The sequence below is a fragment of the Anabrus simplex genome, chromosome 1 (assembly GCF_040414725.1).
Source record: "Anabrus simplex isolate iqAnaSimp1 chromosome 1, ASM4041472v1, whole genome shotgun sequence".
NCBI lineage: Eukaryota > Metazoa > Arthropoda > Insecta > Orthoptera > Tettigoniidae > Anabrus > Anabrus simplex.
The window spans coordinates 802631569-802648612 of NC_090265.1; the positions used below are offsets into that span (position 1 = coordinate 802631569).

The 17044-nt window shown below is 38.3% G+C and overlaps 1 protein-coding gene across 1 annotated transcript in view; it reads left to right on the forward strand.

Annotated features, from left to right (window-relative positions):
* Window positions 1-16721: 16721 nt before the first annotated feature.
* Window positions 16722-17044, forward strand: part of LOC136857010 (acid sphingomyelinase-like phosphodiesterase 3b) — a 52685-nt gene continuing 52362 nt past the window's right edge. Inside the window, exon 1 of the mRNA XM_067135351.2 lies at window positions 16722-16946. Coding sequence (XP_066991452.2) covers window positions 16722-16946 — 225 coding nt within the window. The remainder of the gene's footprint in view (window positions 16947-17044) is intronic.

Sequence of the window (17044 nt, forward strand, 5' to 3'; positions counted from 1 at the left end):
AGAGGAACTTTTTCCGATAAAAAGGCACAGGTTTGATGCTGGACCAGTTGAAAATATCAGAATATCTTAACGTTGCCAATAAATGATTGTATCTGTATTTATAATATGATCGCGACCACCTCTGCAATATAACGTCAGGGGCCCGGGTTTGATTCCCGATACAGACAGAAATTTAAGATTGACATGAGGGTACATGCAGCACATGTTCATTAGGGGTTGCTTGAAAAGAGTTGCACCACCTTGAGGCGAAAACAGAACTTTACTTATGTAAAATGCGGTATTTCTGTGAGCTATTGATATTGTGTAAGGGAGGCCAATTTCTATAATTACAGTATATTTGTCCACTGCCTTTTTAAATCCATTTCGTGAGGTTGTGACAGAATACTCTAAAATTTCACATTGTGATCTGTAGTACGGTACGTTATTATTATTATTATTATTATTATTATTATTATTATTATTATTATTATTATTATTATTATTATTATTATTATTATTATTATTATTATTATTATTATTTTGTACACTTTCGTGGTAATGATATTCAAGCAATTGTACAGATTTTAGGAAATCAAAGCTGAATAAACCTTAATGTAAACTACAGTTCTACGTAGAATTTGAACCCATAAATTTCCGTACAGTTCCAGTCGTGGCAATGACCACCGTCTTCTGCATAGTCTTGTAGATGTTGGTGTTGACATCCAACTTCTTCAATAATTTGTTTGTAATTGTTAACCTTTGCATTGTGTTAAGAGTAACTGTGTATTAAATACTGTAAATGTACAAATCCGGAATCACTTCCTGCGATTTACTAACATCCACCGTATTTTCAAATCATTTTCGTGAGGTCGTGAATGAAAGCTCTGTATTACTGTATCTATTAATGCAGCCCAGAACAAGCACATCATTCTCTCGTAATGTTGTGACATTAAAATTATCATCTGAAGACAGCACTGGAAAATAATTGAATAAATGCATGTAAACGTCACACACATTCCAGCTTCTTATGGCGAGCTCTTGATGAAGATGACTCTAAGTAGTTCACGTAGTATCCACCCGCAGCAGCACAGTGCTATACGCACGGAGCCTATACTGCCTGCTCATTACAACATTTCAACATGGCAGTAAATGAAACACTCCGTTTACAAATACCCACAGCAGGTGGCAGCACCAACCGGCTCCTGAACTGTCGGAATGAAATCAGCGGAAAATAGGGTAGTACTGTATTTGTTTACAGTGAAAATGGTGCACTGCTGCGTGCCTTTCTGCAAATCAAAGAAAGGGAAGCCAGAATGCCGTGGTATTTCATTCCATAACACGGGCTTTTTCAGGAGATCCAGTTGAAGCCATATTTAGTTCTATAAGAATGGGAGGAGGGTGCAATGACATGACTGACTCCCGGGCAACTCAGAATTCCATAAAGATAATTCTAAAATCCGGTATTTTACTGCCCACCGGTGGTGCTAACGTTAACCACAAGCAAAATTCAAAATTTTCTGCCTCAATATCCTCTCCCGGACTTGACAAAACAGAACCACTGATGACCGCTGAGTATGTACTTGATTTACTGGAAAATGTTCGTGAGCACCCTGAGTCAGTGTGTGTCACTTTGGAAACCGCTTCCCATGCATTAGTGTATGGTTATTTAGTGCGCGAAATCGAAGAAAAAACAATGCAGCACTTGCTTGAGTAATGATTCCACCTCACTTAATGCATCCCCATTGATGAACTTAATAAGACAGTCGATAGAGGAGGCCTCCGCTATCCCCAGCAACGATTTATTGGCCTAATTATGGGGCTACAGAAATTTGTTGAGGCGGCTCTACTGTACTGCAAGAAATCTGCAAGTCTGCTCCAGACTATAAAAAATTATGTTCTACCGTATCCTCTTTGTGCCTCTGTAAGATTTTAAAGTGTTGTAGTAACAATAAGCACCAGGAACTTGTGTCAGAAACTGTGGTGGCCAAATTCGTGAAACCTCTACTTAGTAATGTAGGGAAGTACCATACAGACAAAGTTTCCATGTTTTCTTTTTCGTCGAAATCTCTTTCTCGAAAAGTCATGAAGCTATCACTCTCTAGAGCACCACTTTATGCGTACAATTCTTTAATTTTTCTGTTACTTTCAGATTATAAATTTTGCTTGTATGCTTATCTAGCTGTATTCACGCGATAACTGGGGACGTCTGGTGCTGCGATCTAGCGGCAGATTGTTTGTAAGTCGTGTTACACGTTTGAATATGGAATGAGCAGGCAGTATAAGCAGCCATCGGATGCAGATCGAGCAGGCAGTGAGAAAACATAACTAGTAACTCGTTCCTTTTCTTATTATCAAAATATCTAAGAACGTAAGATAACAACACTTGTGACACAATGATAATAAAATAAAGATATAACACATAACACAGTCCAAAGAAGGCTTTCGAGTAGTGCCTATCAATTTCCAACAAGGGGTATCAAATTATGTGCAAGATAAGTGAAATACTGAAAGGAGAACATTTTTATGAGTGTTTCTGAAGTAGAAGATCCCACATGATTCAAGTATGAATCCTTAACATCCAGATGAGGACAGAAGTTTCTCGATGTTTCGCAACGTGCTGTCTGAAACCGGCGATTCTTTACCCCTAAGAACCTGGAGATGATTATTGTGCTATACTGAAGAGCCAACTGAGGTATGGTTTCCGAATTCCAATTTATGTAACCCTAGTGTGGTTTAGCCAAATATGATTCCGGTTATGGTATACTTATTTCAAATTCTTTCTACAGGATGTTCATTGCAGGTTCGCTGAATTCATTCCAGGTGGAAAAAATATTTCATTGTAAATTCTACAAGTACTTTGTTTAACAAAGGTGAAATTCCTTTCTAAATTAATGTTATTCTAAAATATATATTGTCTGAAAGAAGAAATATTTCACTCACATTTTACATTTTGAAATATTATATTCTTCATTAAATATGTAATTAATTCGAAGATTATGAATAAATTTGGATCGCATATTTACGTCCTTTTTGCCAGTGTTTAGACCCGTTTGTGTATACTTTTAAGTCTTTTTACAGGTTTTTTTTTGGCAATTTATAGGTCTTCAACTTCCAAGCCCCAGTTATAACTATTGAATTGGAACAAACAAGCAACAACTTAAGTTGTGTACAGAAAGATAGGAGCATGAAGATGAACAAATAACCAGATAAACACTATGACAGGTAGGCACCGGAAGAGGGAGCAACAGGTACAGAAGATGAGGAAAAACATGAAAACATCTTCACACACTGCTGTCTTCAGATAAATAGGCTCTCTCCTCATCAGTCCCAGCTCCCAGTCCTTGGGTCCTGTAATTTCCAGCCTATCAGAAAGATTAGACAGTGAAGATCACAGGGCCAGTGCCACGAACCACTTTTAGTGCATTATTTTCTTACAAAAATATAAGAGACAATCATTCCCGTTAAGAAAGATAAGATAAAGTGCCGAAGCTGCATTAAATGGACAGCTGAACATAATTTCTTCAATACCGTATTTATAATGTCTTAGGTATTTTCTTCCCGTCAGTGCAGATCTATATTTCAAAACAAGAACTTACCATAGCACTCAAACATAGAACAGAATCTGTATTAGACAACCTTTTGCTATTCACTTATTAAGAGATGTATTATAACCACCTTTTCAATACAAATCCTAACAGATTCATTGGCTGAATGTTCAGCGTACTGGCTTTGGTTTAGATGGTCCAGGTTCCGGGTTCGATAACCTTCATTGGTTAAATACAATGGCCCAGGGACTGGGTGTTTGTGCTGTCCCCAAGGTCCCTGTAACTCACACACCACACACAACTCTATCCTCCACCACAATAACACGCATTTACCTACACATGGCAGATGCCGCCCACCCTCATTGGAGGGTCTGCCTTACAAGGGCTGCATCCGGCTAGAAACAGCCACATGAAATTATTATTTATACATAGGAACACGAATTCAACAGACTTATTAAAACACATTAAAACTGTAGTACATGTTTCGTCCTTCTACGGGACATCTTTAGTTACACAGATTTACATCACTGAATTACACATAATTAAAATAACACTGTGTTACAAACTGAAGTAGGTAATTTGAGAACCCCTCTATAGAGGCATTTCCATCCTTGACTGCAAGTATAAGATTTTCTCTAAGATGCTATATAATCTGATTAAAGAACAACTTGATGAACAGTTAGGTGAATACCGGGGAGGCTTCACATCTTGGAGAAGCTGCTCTGAACAAATAATAACTTTGAAGCTAGTCATGGCATATTAGAGAAAACGAAACAAGCCCCTTTCAATAACGTTTATAGATTTCAAGAAAGCTTACGACTCCATCCACAGATCATCATTATTAAAAATTTTAAGACATTTCGGACTTCGCCCAAAGCTAACCAAATTGACTGAACTTACTCTAAGTAATACAGTTTCTAAAATTAAGTTCAGAGGAAAACTTTCTGAACCATTCTTGATAACAACTGGTTTAAGGCAGAGTGACGGATTGTCACCTCTTCTTTCTAACTTGCACTAGAGTTCGTTGTGAGGGAATGGTACAAGAACAACTCGAAAAATATTAAAATTGAAACCCAGAAGGGTAATATACATTTGAACTGTCTAGGATTTGGTGATGATCTAGCTCTTCTGGCCAATGATACTCAGGAAACAAAACAACAAATAAAATCTTTACAGGAATTAGCTAAAAATATTGGTTTGAAAATTTCATTTGAAAAAACCGAAATTATGCTAACTCAACTTCAGCTTGCAAACAAAATTAAGCTGCGAGACCAAGAAATAAAAATTGTAGAAAAATTAAAATATTTAGGTGAAATAATCACATATAACCTAAACGAGAAACCAGCATGGCAAAATAGAATAGATAAACTGGTTACAGAACAGCATGTTACCAAGAATACGATACATATAATAAGAAGTGTCTCTCAATAGCAAACAAATTGAAACACTACAAAAGAGTCACCCAGCCACAAATTACATACGCAAGTGAAACATTATTCAAAACAACAAACACAATTGCAATAGATAGAGTACTCAAGTTAGAGGAGAATAGTGAGAACATGTTTAAATAAAAATTATCAAGTAAACGTAGTCTGGAGGCTAGCTTCCAATGAGACTGTTTATAAAGAGATGGGACCTGTGACTAGCACAATAAAATAGAAACGAGTATCATTCTTAGGCCATCTAATACGGTTTCCAGAAAATTGAATCAGTAGAAAAATAATAGAAAAATTATGGAAGGGTAAGAGTAAGATTACAGAACGTAAAGAAGACATGAGAGAGTTGCATACTACAATAGAAGATTTAAAATACAAAACAATTACACTCAATATATTGAAAGTTAAACACACTAGACTACAGACAAAAATCAACAAGCAGAGAATAGGAAGAGTGATTTCAGAAGCAGAAAGAAAATTACATTCAGAAAGGACGAAACAGTATTGGGCTGACGAAAAGAAGAAAAACCTCCATAAGCCTGACTAAGTAGTCTTATGCTGGCTAAAAAAATTAAAATAATAATAACAAATATGTAAAATTGGCAACACCAAGCTTCTTGTATAAAATATGTATTATGTATTGTACCAGGAATGCCTACGGCCTGGAACATTGTGTACTTAATTCGCAAATTATTTGCGACGTGAAGGCGCAAACACTTGAATACAGCGTGGGCCGATGACTTTCGATGTTAGGCCCTTTTAAACAACAAGCGAGCATGCATACAGTGTGCGAGGTAAAGGTTCGAGGAGCTGCAAGCTATGCGTGAGAGAGAGGGAGCGCGCTACGTCACAGGCAGGAAGCATTCAGGATGACGTAATCTCCACGTGCAGCCGGCTCACTAGTCTAGAATGTACTAGAATGTTGTTATATCTTCTAAACCCTTTCAGATACAAAGTAATAAAGTACATCAATGTGAAGCCCATAATTTAAATGTAACCTTGCCAAAGCTTCAAGTAAATCGGCGTACGGATTCTCAAGATATTGAGTTGGAAAGAAAACACATTTTCCATGAGGAGCAGGCAGCCAGCCTCGACTTCGAGTATAAAAGAGCGGAGACTGGAGAGATACAACAGTCTTTCATCGACGTCTCTCAAGTGGACTTCACAACTCGTCGCAGAATACTCTCCTGCTATTTTTGATCGGCCGGGTGGCTACACATCTTTACTATCTGCTCCCGCGAACACAACAAAGCATATAGGCTGAATCCTCGTTGGACGTTAGCCTACGTAGTACTTTCCCGCACCATGCCTACCACCACCGTCACCACCACCATAGCGTCCTATTATCACACCTACTCTTCCCATTCTATCACCACTACTACATCGTCCCATCCATCGCTTGTTATGTCAACCTTCCTTTCAACATCAATCCTCCACGAACCCCATCGCATCTACCTCCTGTCTACGCCAGCCTCATCTGTATCGGCATCAACTATGTCATCACCATCTTCAACCACACCAGCAGCAGCTAGTCAACCTTCGTTGCCGCCATCCACGGTGTCACCAACAACAGTCCGTCAACCTCCGTTACCGCCATCAACAGTGTTACCGCCATCTTCAATCGCACTTGCAGCAGCCGCCGACCTCCCAACGCCATCGACATCAACTCCACCAGCACTGTTCAGTTGCGTCGTTCGCGGCGTCGACGCCTTCATCTCGCCCGCGGAAGTTCACCATCAATTTCGTCGCCATGCCATACCCATCTGGATGGCGTTTCGCATCTTTAACACCCACGGCCCAACCTACCTAATCCGTCTCCAGCTCACCAGCAGTTGACCCCCTTGTCTCCCGTAGAGTCATCCTCTACGGTCGTCGCCATACTGTCGAACCTTCTCGTTCCCTTCCCTACGCTAGAAATCATCATTCCACACCTCCTTTTCACCGTACACAACACGTACGTCCACTTACGCCCTTTGTTCATTCTCAGTCTTCCCATCTGCACTAGACCATCTACGACAACTCACGACTGACCTTTCACACATGGTTTCTACACTACACCACCTTGTCCCCTCTCGCAACTTCCCTCTCTGTACTCCTGTGTAACTCCTCGCTTTCTTTCATCTCCGCAGCCAAGCTCATTCCTAACAACGTAGCCCCATTACCCATCTTTCTCATCTACCACACCGACCTACTCTCTTCAAATCTCCCGGCCCGAGAGAGAGCGTAACTCTCTAGGGGGCCCGCTTCGCCCTTCGGGCGGGGATTGAAAAATTCTCAAGAAGAAGAGATACAATCAGTTGCAATTTGCAACTCAACTATGACGGGTCATTGTACGGTCCCCCTGTGCAGGTGTCGAACCTGAGAACTTAGTCGCGTTACGCGAAAGTAGTCGTCGTACTTAGAAAATTTCTGCAGTGCTAAGGACTTAGAAAAATCCGGCGTGTGCCAAGACGAACTCTAATATTTCTCGTTAATATCTCAGAACCTATAAAATGTCAGCGTATGCTAGAATGAGTGTTTAACATTTGACAGTGATATATCGGAACTTAGGATATTTCGGAACTCGGAACTTAGCATTTTTCGTATCCGAGAGTGGACAACTTTTTCCCAATATTACTTGTTTTTGAACAGTGGTATCAAATAAACTAGTGAATCTTAAGGACATTTTGTGGCAATTTCATGAAATATTACCTCGAATGACGGGAAATAACACATATTATACCCTTAGTATTTGTGTTATGCCTAATTAGGAACATTTGAATACACCTTACGTGTGTAGTAAATGGTCTGAACTGGCACTTGATATTCCGATAAGCTTTAATCTTCAGGTTTAATTTTAAAGCAAGTACAATGTGTTTTTGACTGATAATAACATTATTCTCATGTGTAAATAGTATGAATTACTTGAATAGTGTTTCGAAACTATTGCGACTTGAATTGTGCTTCGAAATTGTGATTACCTTAAACTGTGCTTCTAAAGGTAGAATCTTTCGAACAGTGTTATACGTTTCGAAACCATGATTGTTTCAAACTGTGCTTTACTTTTACTCAAAGCCATAATTACCTCAAAGTGTGATTATTATTTCGAATTCTTACATGACAGGCTGTGATTGAAAGTGCAATTCTAAGTACTATTTACGAGTGATTTACTAATATTCACTTGATCAGATCGTGCTATTTTAACACTCACTATTTACCGTCAATTGAAAATTCTCATGTCTTCACAATTAATAAGTGACACCAGAAATCTTGACCTAGTGTTTAACCCTCATATCAACCTAACACCTGACTCGACGTGGGAGATGGTACGTGGTACAGCGCGAGATTGAACGTGGTACAGTGTGGGTTTGACCGTGGTACAGCGTGGGAGATGGAACATGGTACGACGTGGTGCTCACGACATCTAAGGAGTTCCAGATGCTGTTCATAGAACTGCATTCCCAGTTCCAGCGTCATGAATATTCAGGGGATATGAGTGCATTTAACATTACACTTTTTGAACCGTTAAAGACAGTGATTACTTTGAGATCATTCACATATGCTAAATAACACTAGCCTGTTACGAACTTCATGAAAAGTCACTTTATTCTTTTCAAGTGCTAATTTAACTTCAAGTGCTAATTTAATTTCAAGAACTAAGTTAAAAAGACTTTAGGAAATTTAAAGTAATATTTTAGAAAGACTGTAGGTACGGTATTTCAAATAACGATGTGAAGTGATTAATTTAGAAAGACTGCAGGCATTACAAGTGATTGTTCTAGAAAGACCTTAGGCACTACAAGTGATTATTCTCGAAAATTCTAGAGAATTACGAAGCGATATTTACTTTACAAAATTAATGGAAGAAATTAGTTTATTTTCAACTTTCATTCATCGCAAGAATTTATTATGATTCACAATATTTATTGAAACATTCAAGAATAAATCTAACAGAGGAGATTTACAATTAATTTCTAATTTTCACTGCGAGATAATAGTGAAGTTGTTTAAGCAAATACAGTAGAGACAATACGCGACACTTACGGATTTAGCCTTGCTAAAATGGGAGACAATTCGACGGTGGCTATCCTAGTGACTTGACCTGAAAAAATCGCGCTAAATTCAAATATCAATGGAAATGTATATACGGAAATGGATAAGAAAGTGTTATTGAGATATTAACTTCGAAGTTGCTAAAGCAATTCTGGATAAATGAATGAAGAATTGTTTAAAAGGTTATTATTCAAAGACTGAAATTAGACATATAAACAAGATGTGAAATGAACTGCTGTGAAATGGCTTGATCTTTCATTTATGCATTACTTTTTTTGCTTTAGCATTCCTGCCTGAACTCTTACGATTGGATTGGGTTTTTTAATTTAAAAACATTGTATCATCACATTATGACACTTGTCAATAAAAAATATCGGCACATTCCTTACACATATGATGCAATGAATTAACATTTAATAGCTGGACAATTTTCCTCTTAACATGAAGCCTACTAAGAGAAAGAAAATCTATAAAATCCAGGCTTTAATCTGAGAAGAGGGATAAAGAAAAGTATGAAAATGTTGTCGATAGTGATGCTCTGAGGCATATTTACGTACAATTAGAGTAAAAATGTAACATACCCTTGGCTGTATAGTCGAGGATTTTTAAAGTCGCTGGCCTAGAAATGATCTGAATACATCTTATAATTCTTACATAAGCGTAACGTCCCTTCTTTCTTGTACACCTTATCCAAATCACGTCTGTGACATTTCAAATCCCACAGATCACACCTACAACAACACATCGGTATTGAAGGTTAACTGCTGCACTATACAATAAAATATGCGTGTTACATTTTAAGCCAGTTAAAATATGGGTCGAGCAGGTCAGAAGATTATGAAGTACTATAAAGATCTCTGTCACTGGAAGAATATATATGCAAACACAATATTACTTATATTTTCTTGACACGAGGGAACCTGAAGAACGACCGCGCATTATTTTCTACTTCATAGTTACAGCAGCCAAACACAGCACATACCTTTCCCCTCATGTTGAGAGGAGATATCAAGGAATGACACACGCTACTATTTAATTATGTCAACTCACTGAAAACGCATAAATAACACCAAAAACTTCACTCAAAAATACACGTGCTTCCCCTTGTGGGTGGGGGCGGTAGAATAACACCCACTGTAACCCCTGCCTGTCGTAAGAGGCGAATGAATGGGCCTCAGGGGCTCTGAATTTTGGAGCGTGGTTTGGCGACCACGGGGCCCTCAGCTGAGTCCTGGTATTGCTTCCACTTACTTGTGCCAGGCTCCTCACTTTCATCTATCCTATCCGACCTCTCTTGGTCAACTCTTGTTCTTTTCCGACCCCGACGCTATTAGGTTTGCGAGGGCTAGGGAGTCTTTCATTTTCACGCCCTTCGTGTGCCTTGTCTTCCTTTGGCCGATATCATCATTTTTTCGAAGTGCCGGATCCCTTCCATTTTTTCCCTCTGATTAGTGTTATATAGAGGATGGTTGCCCAGTTGTACTTCCTCTTAAAACAATAATCACCACCACCACTCTTATGACAGAATCAGTAGTTTTCAGGTCTACTCGCTAGAGAGAGCTCCAATAGCTGTCCCTCGATATCTCGCTCAGTGACGCGTATTGTCTCTACTGTATTTGATTTAAATTTTGCAAAATGACATCTATTATTTCAGTCTGCGAACTCCTTTCTCTATACCGGCTCCTAAGAACTGAACATTACTTAAGACCATTCTCATGCTCCTTATTCCTACAACTTTTCCTGGTACAGTACCGGTATGTATGTATGTATGTATGTATGTATGTATGTATGTATGTATGTATGTATGTATGTATGTATGTATGTATGTATGTATGTATGTATGTATGTACGTATGGTGTTTTTACAATTTGTTCTCAGCATGCCCCATTACATGACAGTATTACCGTTGCCTACGCTATAATAGAAGGCCTGGACAAGCCGACACATTTCTGCGCGAACAAAGTAGTTCATGCAATGGCCACTTGGATCGCGTTTATGTTCTGTTGTTCTCATGTTCTGTCTATATCCTTATACTGAAGATTCATACAATAACGCGAAATAATACATTTTATTATCATTATGCCCGGTGTGAATCAGATATAAATATAGAATACAACTTAGAACACACTACACTTCATATATTTCTTTCATTTAGCCCTTGATTATTACACAAGAATAAAGAATAGGGAAATAGGCCTAAATAGAAGTACTCACACGATTTTTCCCTATTTCTATAATTTCAACACTTTTCTGCTACGAGGCTTACTGTTGAATTTGTTTAATAAATCACAGTCTTCAGTCACTTTCTTTGCATTAGTGTCAAGAACAAGCCTGAAAAATTTTGTTAAGTATAACGTATGTGATGTGTGCTTGATCACAGTCGCGGCACTGAAACGTCTCTTTAAACTTTGGAGCGGTAAGGAATTTCAGCTTTCGGACAAGGTTACATTTTCCGAGATATCCTAACGCCCGCGTTGTAAATATTGATACATTTTTAAGAAGAAGACGAATTTGCGCCGGCACCTTGTCGGGGAGCAGAATTCCGCTCACTGTACTTACACTGTAATCTGATTCGACTAAGTGCAAGCTACATATTCTGGAGTTGTCATTAGGAACCCAAAGAGATCCTTTTCTGCTGCCCTGTCGAGAAATAGCAAGCCTCCATCTGTCCCCTAAACTCGGATCTTTAGGAAAAAGATGAAAATTTACATTTGTGTATATTTCTTCGCTGTGTCAGATGTGTAGTTAGACACGCAACAATAAACCACCTTAACCTACAGAATGGAAAGAGAAATTTGTCGGCAATTGGACCTAGGGGCCCTGAAATTTGGATCGTGGGTTGGCGACCACGGGGCCCTTAGCTGAGTCCTTGCATTTCTTCCACTTACTTGTGCCAGGCTCCTCAACTCTGGTCAACTCTGGTTCTTTGCCTATCCCGACGCTATTAGGTTTCCGAGGGCTAGGGAGTCTTTCATTTTCACGCTCTGAGCCCTTGTTTTCCTCTGGCCGATACTTTCATTTTTCGAAGTGTCTGGTCCCTTCCAGTTTCTCTCTCTGATTAGTGTTATATAGAGGATTGTTGCCTAGTTGTACTTCCTCTTAAAACAATAATCACCACCACCTTCACGGTAATTTGGAAGCACACAACTAAACAAATGTTATGTGCATCTCAGCAACCATCCATATAATGCAAATCATGAGACCAAACAAATTAGAACACGACAAAACTCTTTATATTTCATGTTAGGTAAGGCCTTTCCTTATAAAATGAAGTTTAATATGTTATTTCTTCTCATAAAACATGTTGCAGTAACACACGTAATCATAAAATTCGCGCCAAACAACAGAACATAAACGCGAACCTAACGGCGGAAAAGAGAAAAACTATTACCCCGCTTTTAATCCAAGAAATTGGCTCTCTGTCCAGGCCTTATAGTATCTAGTAGGCTTTTGGTAATACATGCCTGAGCGTTGCCTACGAGATACACAAGGCCGGGAAATAGGAAGCAATTTGCCGCTGAAAAAGCGGCCCGACCGTGTTCACGGCTTGGCCGCTAGATGTCAGGTTTCCGTTCTGTTCTTGGTGGACTTTTAACATTGTGATGTGCGGACTAATAGTGACGTTGTGTTGATTTTGTGCAATTTATTGTCAGTATTTTTTCTGTCGGTGTGTGTATGTGAGGTTGAGAAGATGGTGAACTGTTGTGTACCTATGTGTACTTCCGATACTGCTAAAAAGCAAGAAAATGTGACGTTTCATAGTTTCCCTTCGGAGCGCGGTTTAAGAGAGAAGTGGAGGCAAGCTATTTTCAGGCAAGGTGATAAAGTAGGATCTCTTTGGGTACCTAACAATTCTTCTCGAGTGTGTAGCTTGCATTTTAATAAGTCAGATTTTAGTGTAAGCACACCAATCAAGCGAATCCTTCCCAACAAAGTTCCTTCTGTTTTTTGTGTGTCAAAAGTAACTTGTTCAAAAGTAACAAGCGCAGGAAGGATCCAGCTCCCAGAAATGACGTACCATCAAAATTCAGTAGAATTTCTGATTCAGATAATGATATATCTTCAACAAATAACGGTTCTGCACCAGTCACAAACGAAAAAGGGGTACAAGTCTCGTTTCTATGTAAGGGAAAGGCTACGAGTAGCTCTTTTAAATCGAAATATTTATTGACGAGAAAGTCAAATACCAGGTTAAGGGAAACAATATTTAAATTGAGAAGTAGGATACGGGCAATGAAATCAGAAAAACGTTTTAAGATATCTGAACTTCACCAAAAATTTTCGATCAGGATGATGCGTTCAAGAATTTCAGAAGGAAACCCCTGAACCGCAAAGTGCTGAAATTGTGATAAATTTCTGCATCTCAGGTAAGCTAATCTTATGTATCGGTACGTCATACATTATAGATAATATTCTATGAGATTAAATGAATCGTTCCTTGTGATCATTTGAACATTAATGCTGCTTATATGTATTTGTCTTAATTGATCACTAAGTTTTCGTGAATTACTTATTTCGTCATAACATAGTGCAACCTTTGGTGGTATCGCAGCCCTAATTCTTACCAAGTTCCACATTGGACTGATAAAAGTATAGGTATAACCATCGCGCTGTACTTCCATTCAACTCACCTCATGTCGTGGTACTAAATTAATATGATGTTGCCCGCGCAATATTCCCACTTAATTGGTACTAATTAACTATCCAAAATTGGGGATGGATATACAGATCAAGCGTGGTGGTTGCATGTCAATATTAAGTCAATATCTCAGGGTAAAAACATCTATACATATTCAAGAATGCTATTTACTTTCGCAAGTTCCGTTGAAGAGGGTGTATATTTCAATAAGTCACTCATTTTTCTCCAAAATCCTACCGTAGAATCAATATGAGCCTCTGAATATCATGATTTCCGAAATACCAGTCTAAATATATCCTTACAACTAATCTTCCTATCTCTACCTTTGAAAATAAACGCTTGAATGATTTTAAAACTAATTTATTAGCATGCCAATACTATAACTAACAAAATAATGACCATCTCTGGTAATAGAGGAAAATAAATTCGAATATCACATATTACCTTTTTTGACAGCTCAAATTAATGAATTGACATAATTAAAATTGGGCAGGTATCTTTAATTCATTTAGGCAATTATTATTTTGCTGCGTGACCACATTTCATCATTTTATTTCATCATGGGGACAATTAGGATTTACTCTTTATTAAAGGAGGGAGTGGTCTTTCTTTCCTTTAGGTCTATTTGCAGTATTCTTTGGGATTGGTTTGGGAATTGCGTCTTTGACTTGTTTATGGCATGAGATAAGTAACTCTTTCCAATTATGGCTTCAAGTATCTAAAAGAAAATTAATCCTAACCATTAATATTAATTCCAACATCCTTATATATTAAAAATATGTGCCAAAATAAAATGATATATCTTCATTTACGAGTGCCATCTCCATGTTCTTCAATCATCATAACCTGCCAGAATCGTACAGATCAATTAAATATTATGTGTATTTTCAATTAAAATGACTCTTTCTACTGCCTACCAATTTTACCATTTTCAGGTTAACGCGTGCTCCAATACTGTATATTCACTATGTGAGACAAATATATTACTAGGCGACTGTATCTCTTTCCCATATACACTTCAAATACATGTAAATTACGCTTAACCTATCTCCATATTTCATTTACGTTCGACCAATCGACCATCTAACCTCTTTACTACACTTAATATTCACGTATCTAGGCCTTAATTCCTCTGCTTGCCTCATTTTCAATCACAACATAACTGTGGCTAAGCATAAATTCGCACCTATTTCCTTCAATCATTTACTATTCAACATCTCAAATCTCCAACAACATATTATCATTCATGCTTCTAATTACTGCGATTCCTCCGCATTCAATCAATATCTCTACTCAACTTCTTCATAATGACTACTACGTCGCAGTAAAACACTTCTTTTACCTTAATATCTTTTCATAACATCGCAAGCTGCTACTGTTTATTCCAACTCATCGTAAATATGGACGATATTGGCCTAGTTATTCAATCTGGTCATTGGGTAGCCTAGGTTTATTATTATTACACTGCACTTTCATATCTTAGCCTTGCCTAGCTTAATATACGACGTACTCTTAAACATATTGGTTCAAAAACATCCTTATTCACTTCCCGATACTGCTCACATTAACCTCAGATCAAACTTATGAGCACGGCAGTATATTACTTCACATAAATAATAAGTATCTGTGGTTATTTTCTCCGGCATATGCCTTAGAATTCACATATTGGCACAAACAGGTCATATCTTTGGCACTTCAGCATTCCTACAATTATACTACACTAAATGAAATAATTTATAGTTAAATTTCTTAAAATGTTACTTATCTCAAGCCATTTTATGTCCGATGTTGGTTTCTTCTTCCTCCTCACGGCATCTCGGAACGTCTAGCCTTCCACTGGATTACGCCATTCTGGATCTCTAGGTCGCCAGGCTTCAGCTTACGATGATCTGGTCAGCCTTCCTCCATCGCTTTACGCTCGCTCCATTTCGTATCCAATTTCCATGCAACGAAAAGATATTATTAATTTAACAGAATACATCTTAATTCTCCGTATATATAGCTCTTCCAAGGACTTTGTCTAATTGTATTTATATTTCTTATCCTCTCTAGCTTAAGCTCAGAATTAATTATATTCTTATAAATTGGTTCTTTCTTGGTAAAATCTGTTGCCTGAATAATGTTTTTTGAATCTTATAGATGGGTTATACGGATTATTTGAGGAACTCTGGCCGTTTACTAAGGCAGTTTAGGCCTTATTCACGATTGCCGCATTCCGATACCTCTTCTTCGGCACAGTATTTGAAATGTATTATAAGTGCTTCCCTGCCGTTTTTACGTATTTTTCAGTAGTTTGTTTCTAGATTCTTCCTTCGTATGGACTCTAATATGGTTGTATTGATTATAATAGTTGTTCTTCTGGTTAGGTAATTGCAATTCACAGTTCGTTTCTGATGAAATCTTATTGCCAAGGTAGATAATAATAGAACGTTTTTCCAATTTTTTTACGTACAATGGTTCATTTCTCATAGTTTCCTTTCCATCTCGCCAGGGACTGCCTCCTAGTTGCGGTCAACTTGTCACAGAAAGTTATTCCGTGCATTCTTAACGCTTGAAACTGATCTGCGCCATTTTTCTTCCGATCTATCTTCATGTCAACTGATGTCAATTGTAACGTAATGGTACAATAGTGTGAGACAAAGGCCTACGTTCTAGAAAAATACGTCATACCATTGCTCTTAGTCTATTTTTTATCTTATATCAGTTTGGTGTCCTCTGAAATTACTAGTTTTAATTAAATTTTATAGTTTTTCGCAAACCAACGTGTTGCAATGAGCGGGCGAGACAGAATAGTAAAGAGAACTCTAGCGGCGCTTGTCGGAAGTATCTCGAGGACAAGTTTAGAGTGGTGTAGAGGCGGCAAACTAGCACTATCGATAGTTTTCCGCCTCTAGAGTGCTGTATTTCCCGGCCTTGTGTATCTCGTAGGCAACGGCCTGAGTAATCATATTACAAATGTAATTACATTCTTAATTTCATCAGTTCTACTTGAATCGTCGTGCGGTATACTACCTTGTTTGTGCGGGTCAGTTGTGCGCGGCAGTGGTAATCAATTGTGTTCGCTTATGTGTAGTGAAGCAGTGGTGAACCATGGAGGCCGACAGTGGAGGAACGTTAGTATTGTCCGGGTCTAAATTACGAGTGGAACGTAAGATTGTCATACCCATGGATGAGGAATCCATAACTGATTCACCTAGTAATATGAGACAAATGCAAGGCTCTCAGTCAACTGAGACTGATTCTCAGCGTCGTAATATGGAAGTGTCAGATCGTCCTAATACAGAACAACTTAACAAACAACCCGAGGTGGCAAAAGTAGTTCCCCCCCCCCGGGAATATTATAATCGCTTTCACCATGGACCATATGTTGTATTCGTGGAATCCAGTAACGAACAAAACACCGGTAGTTTACA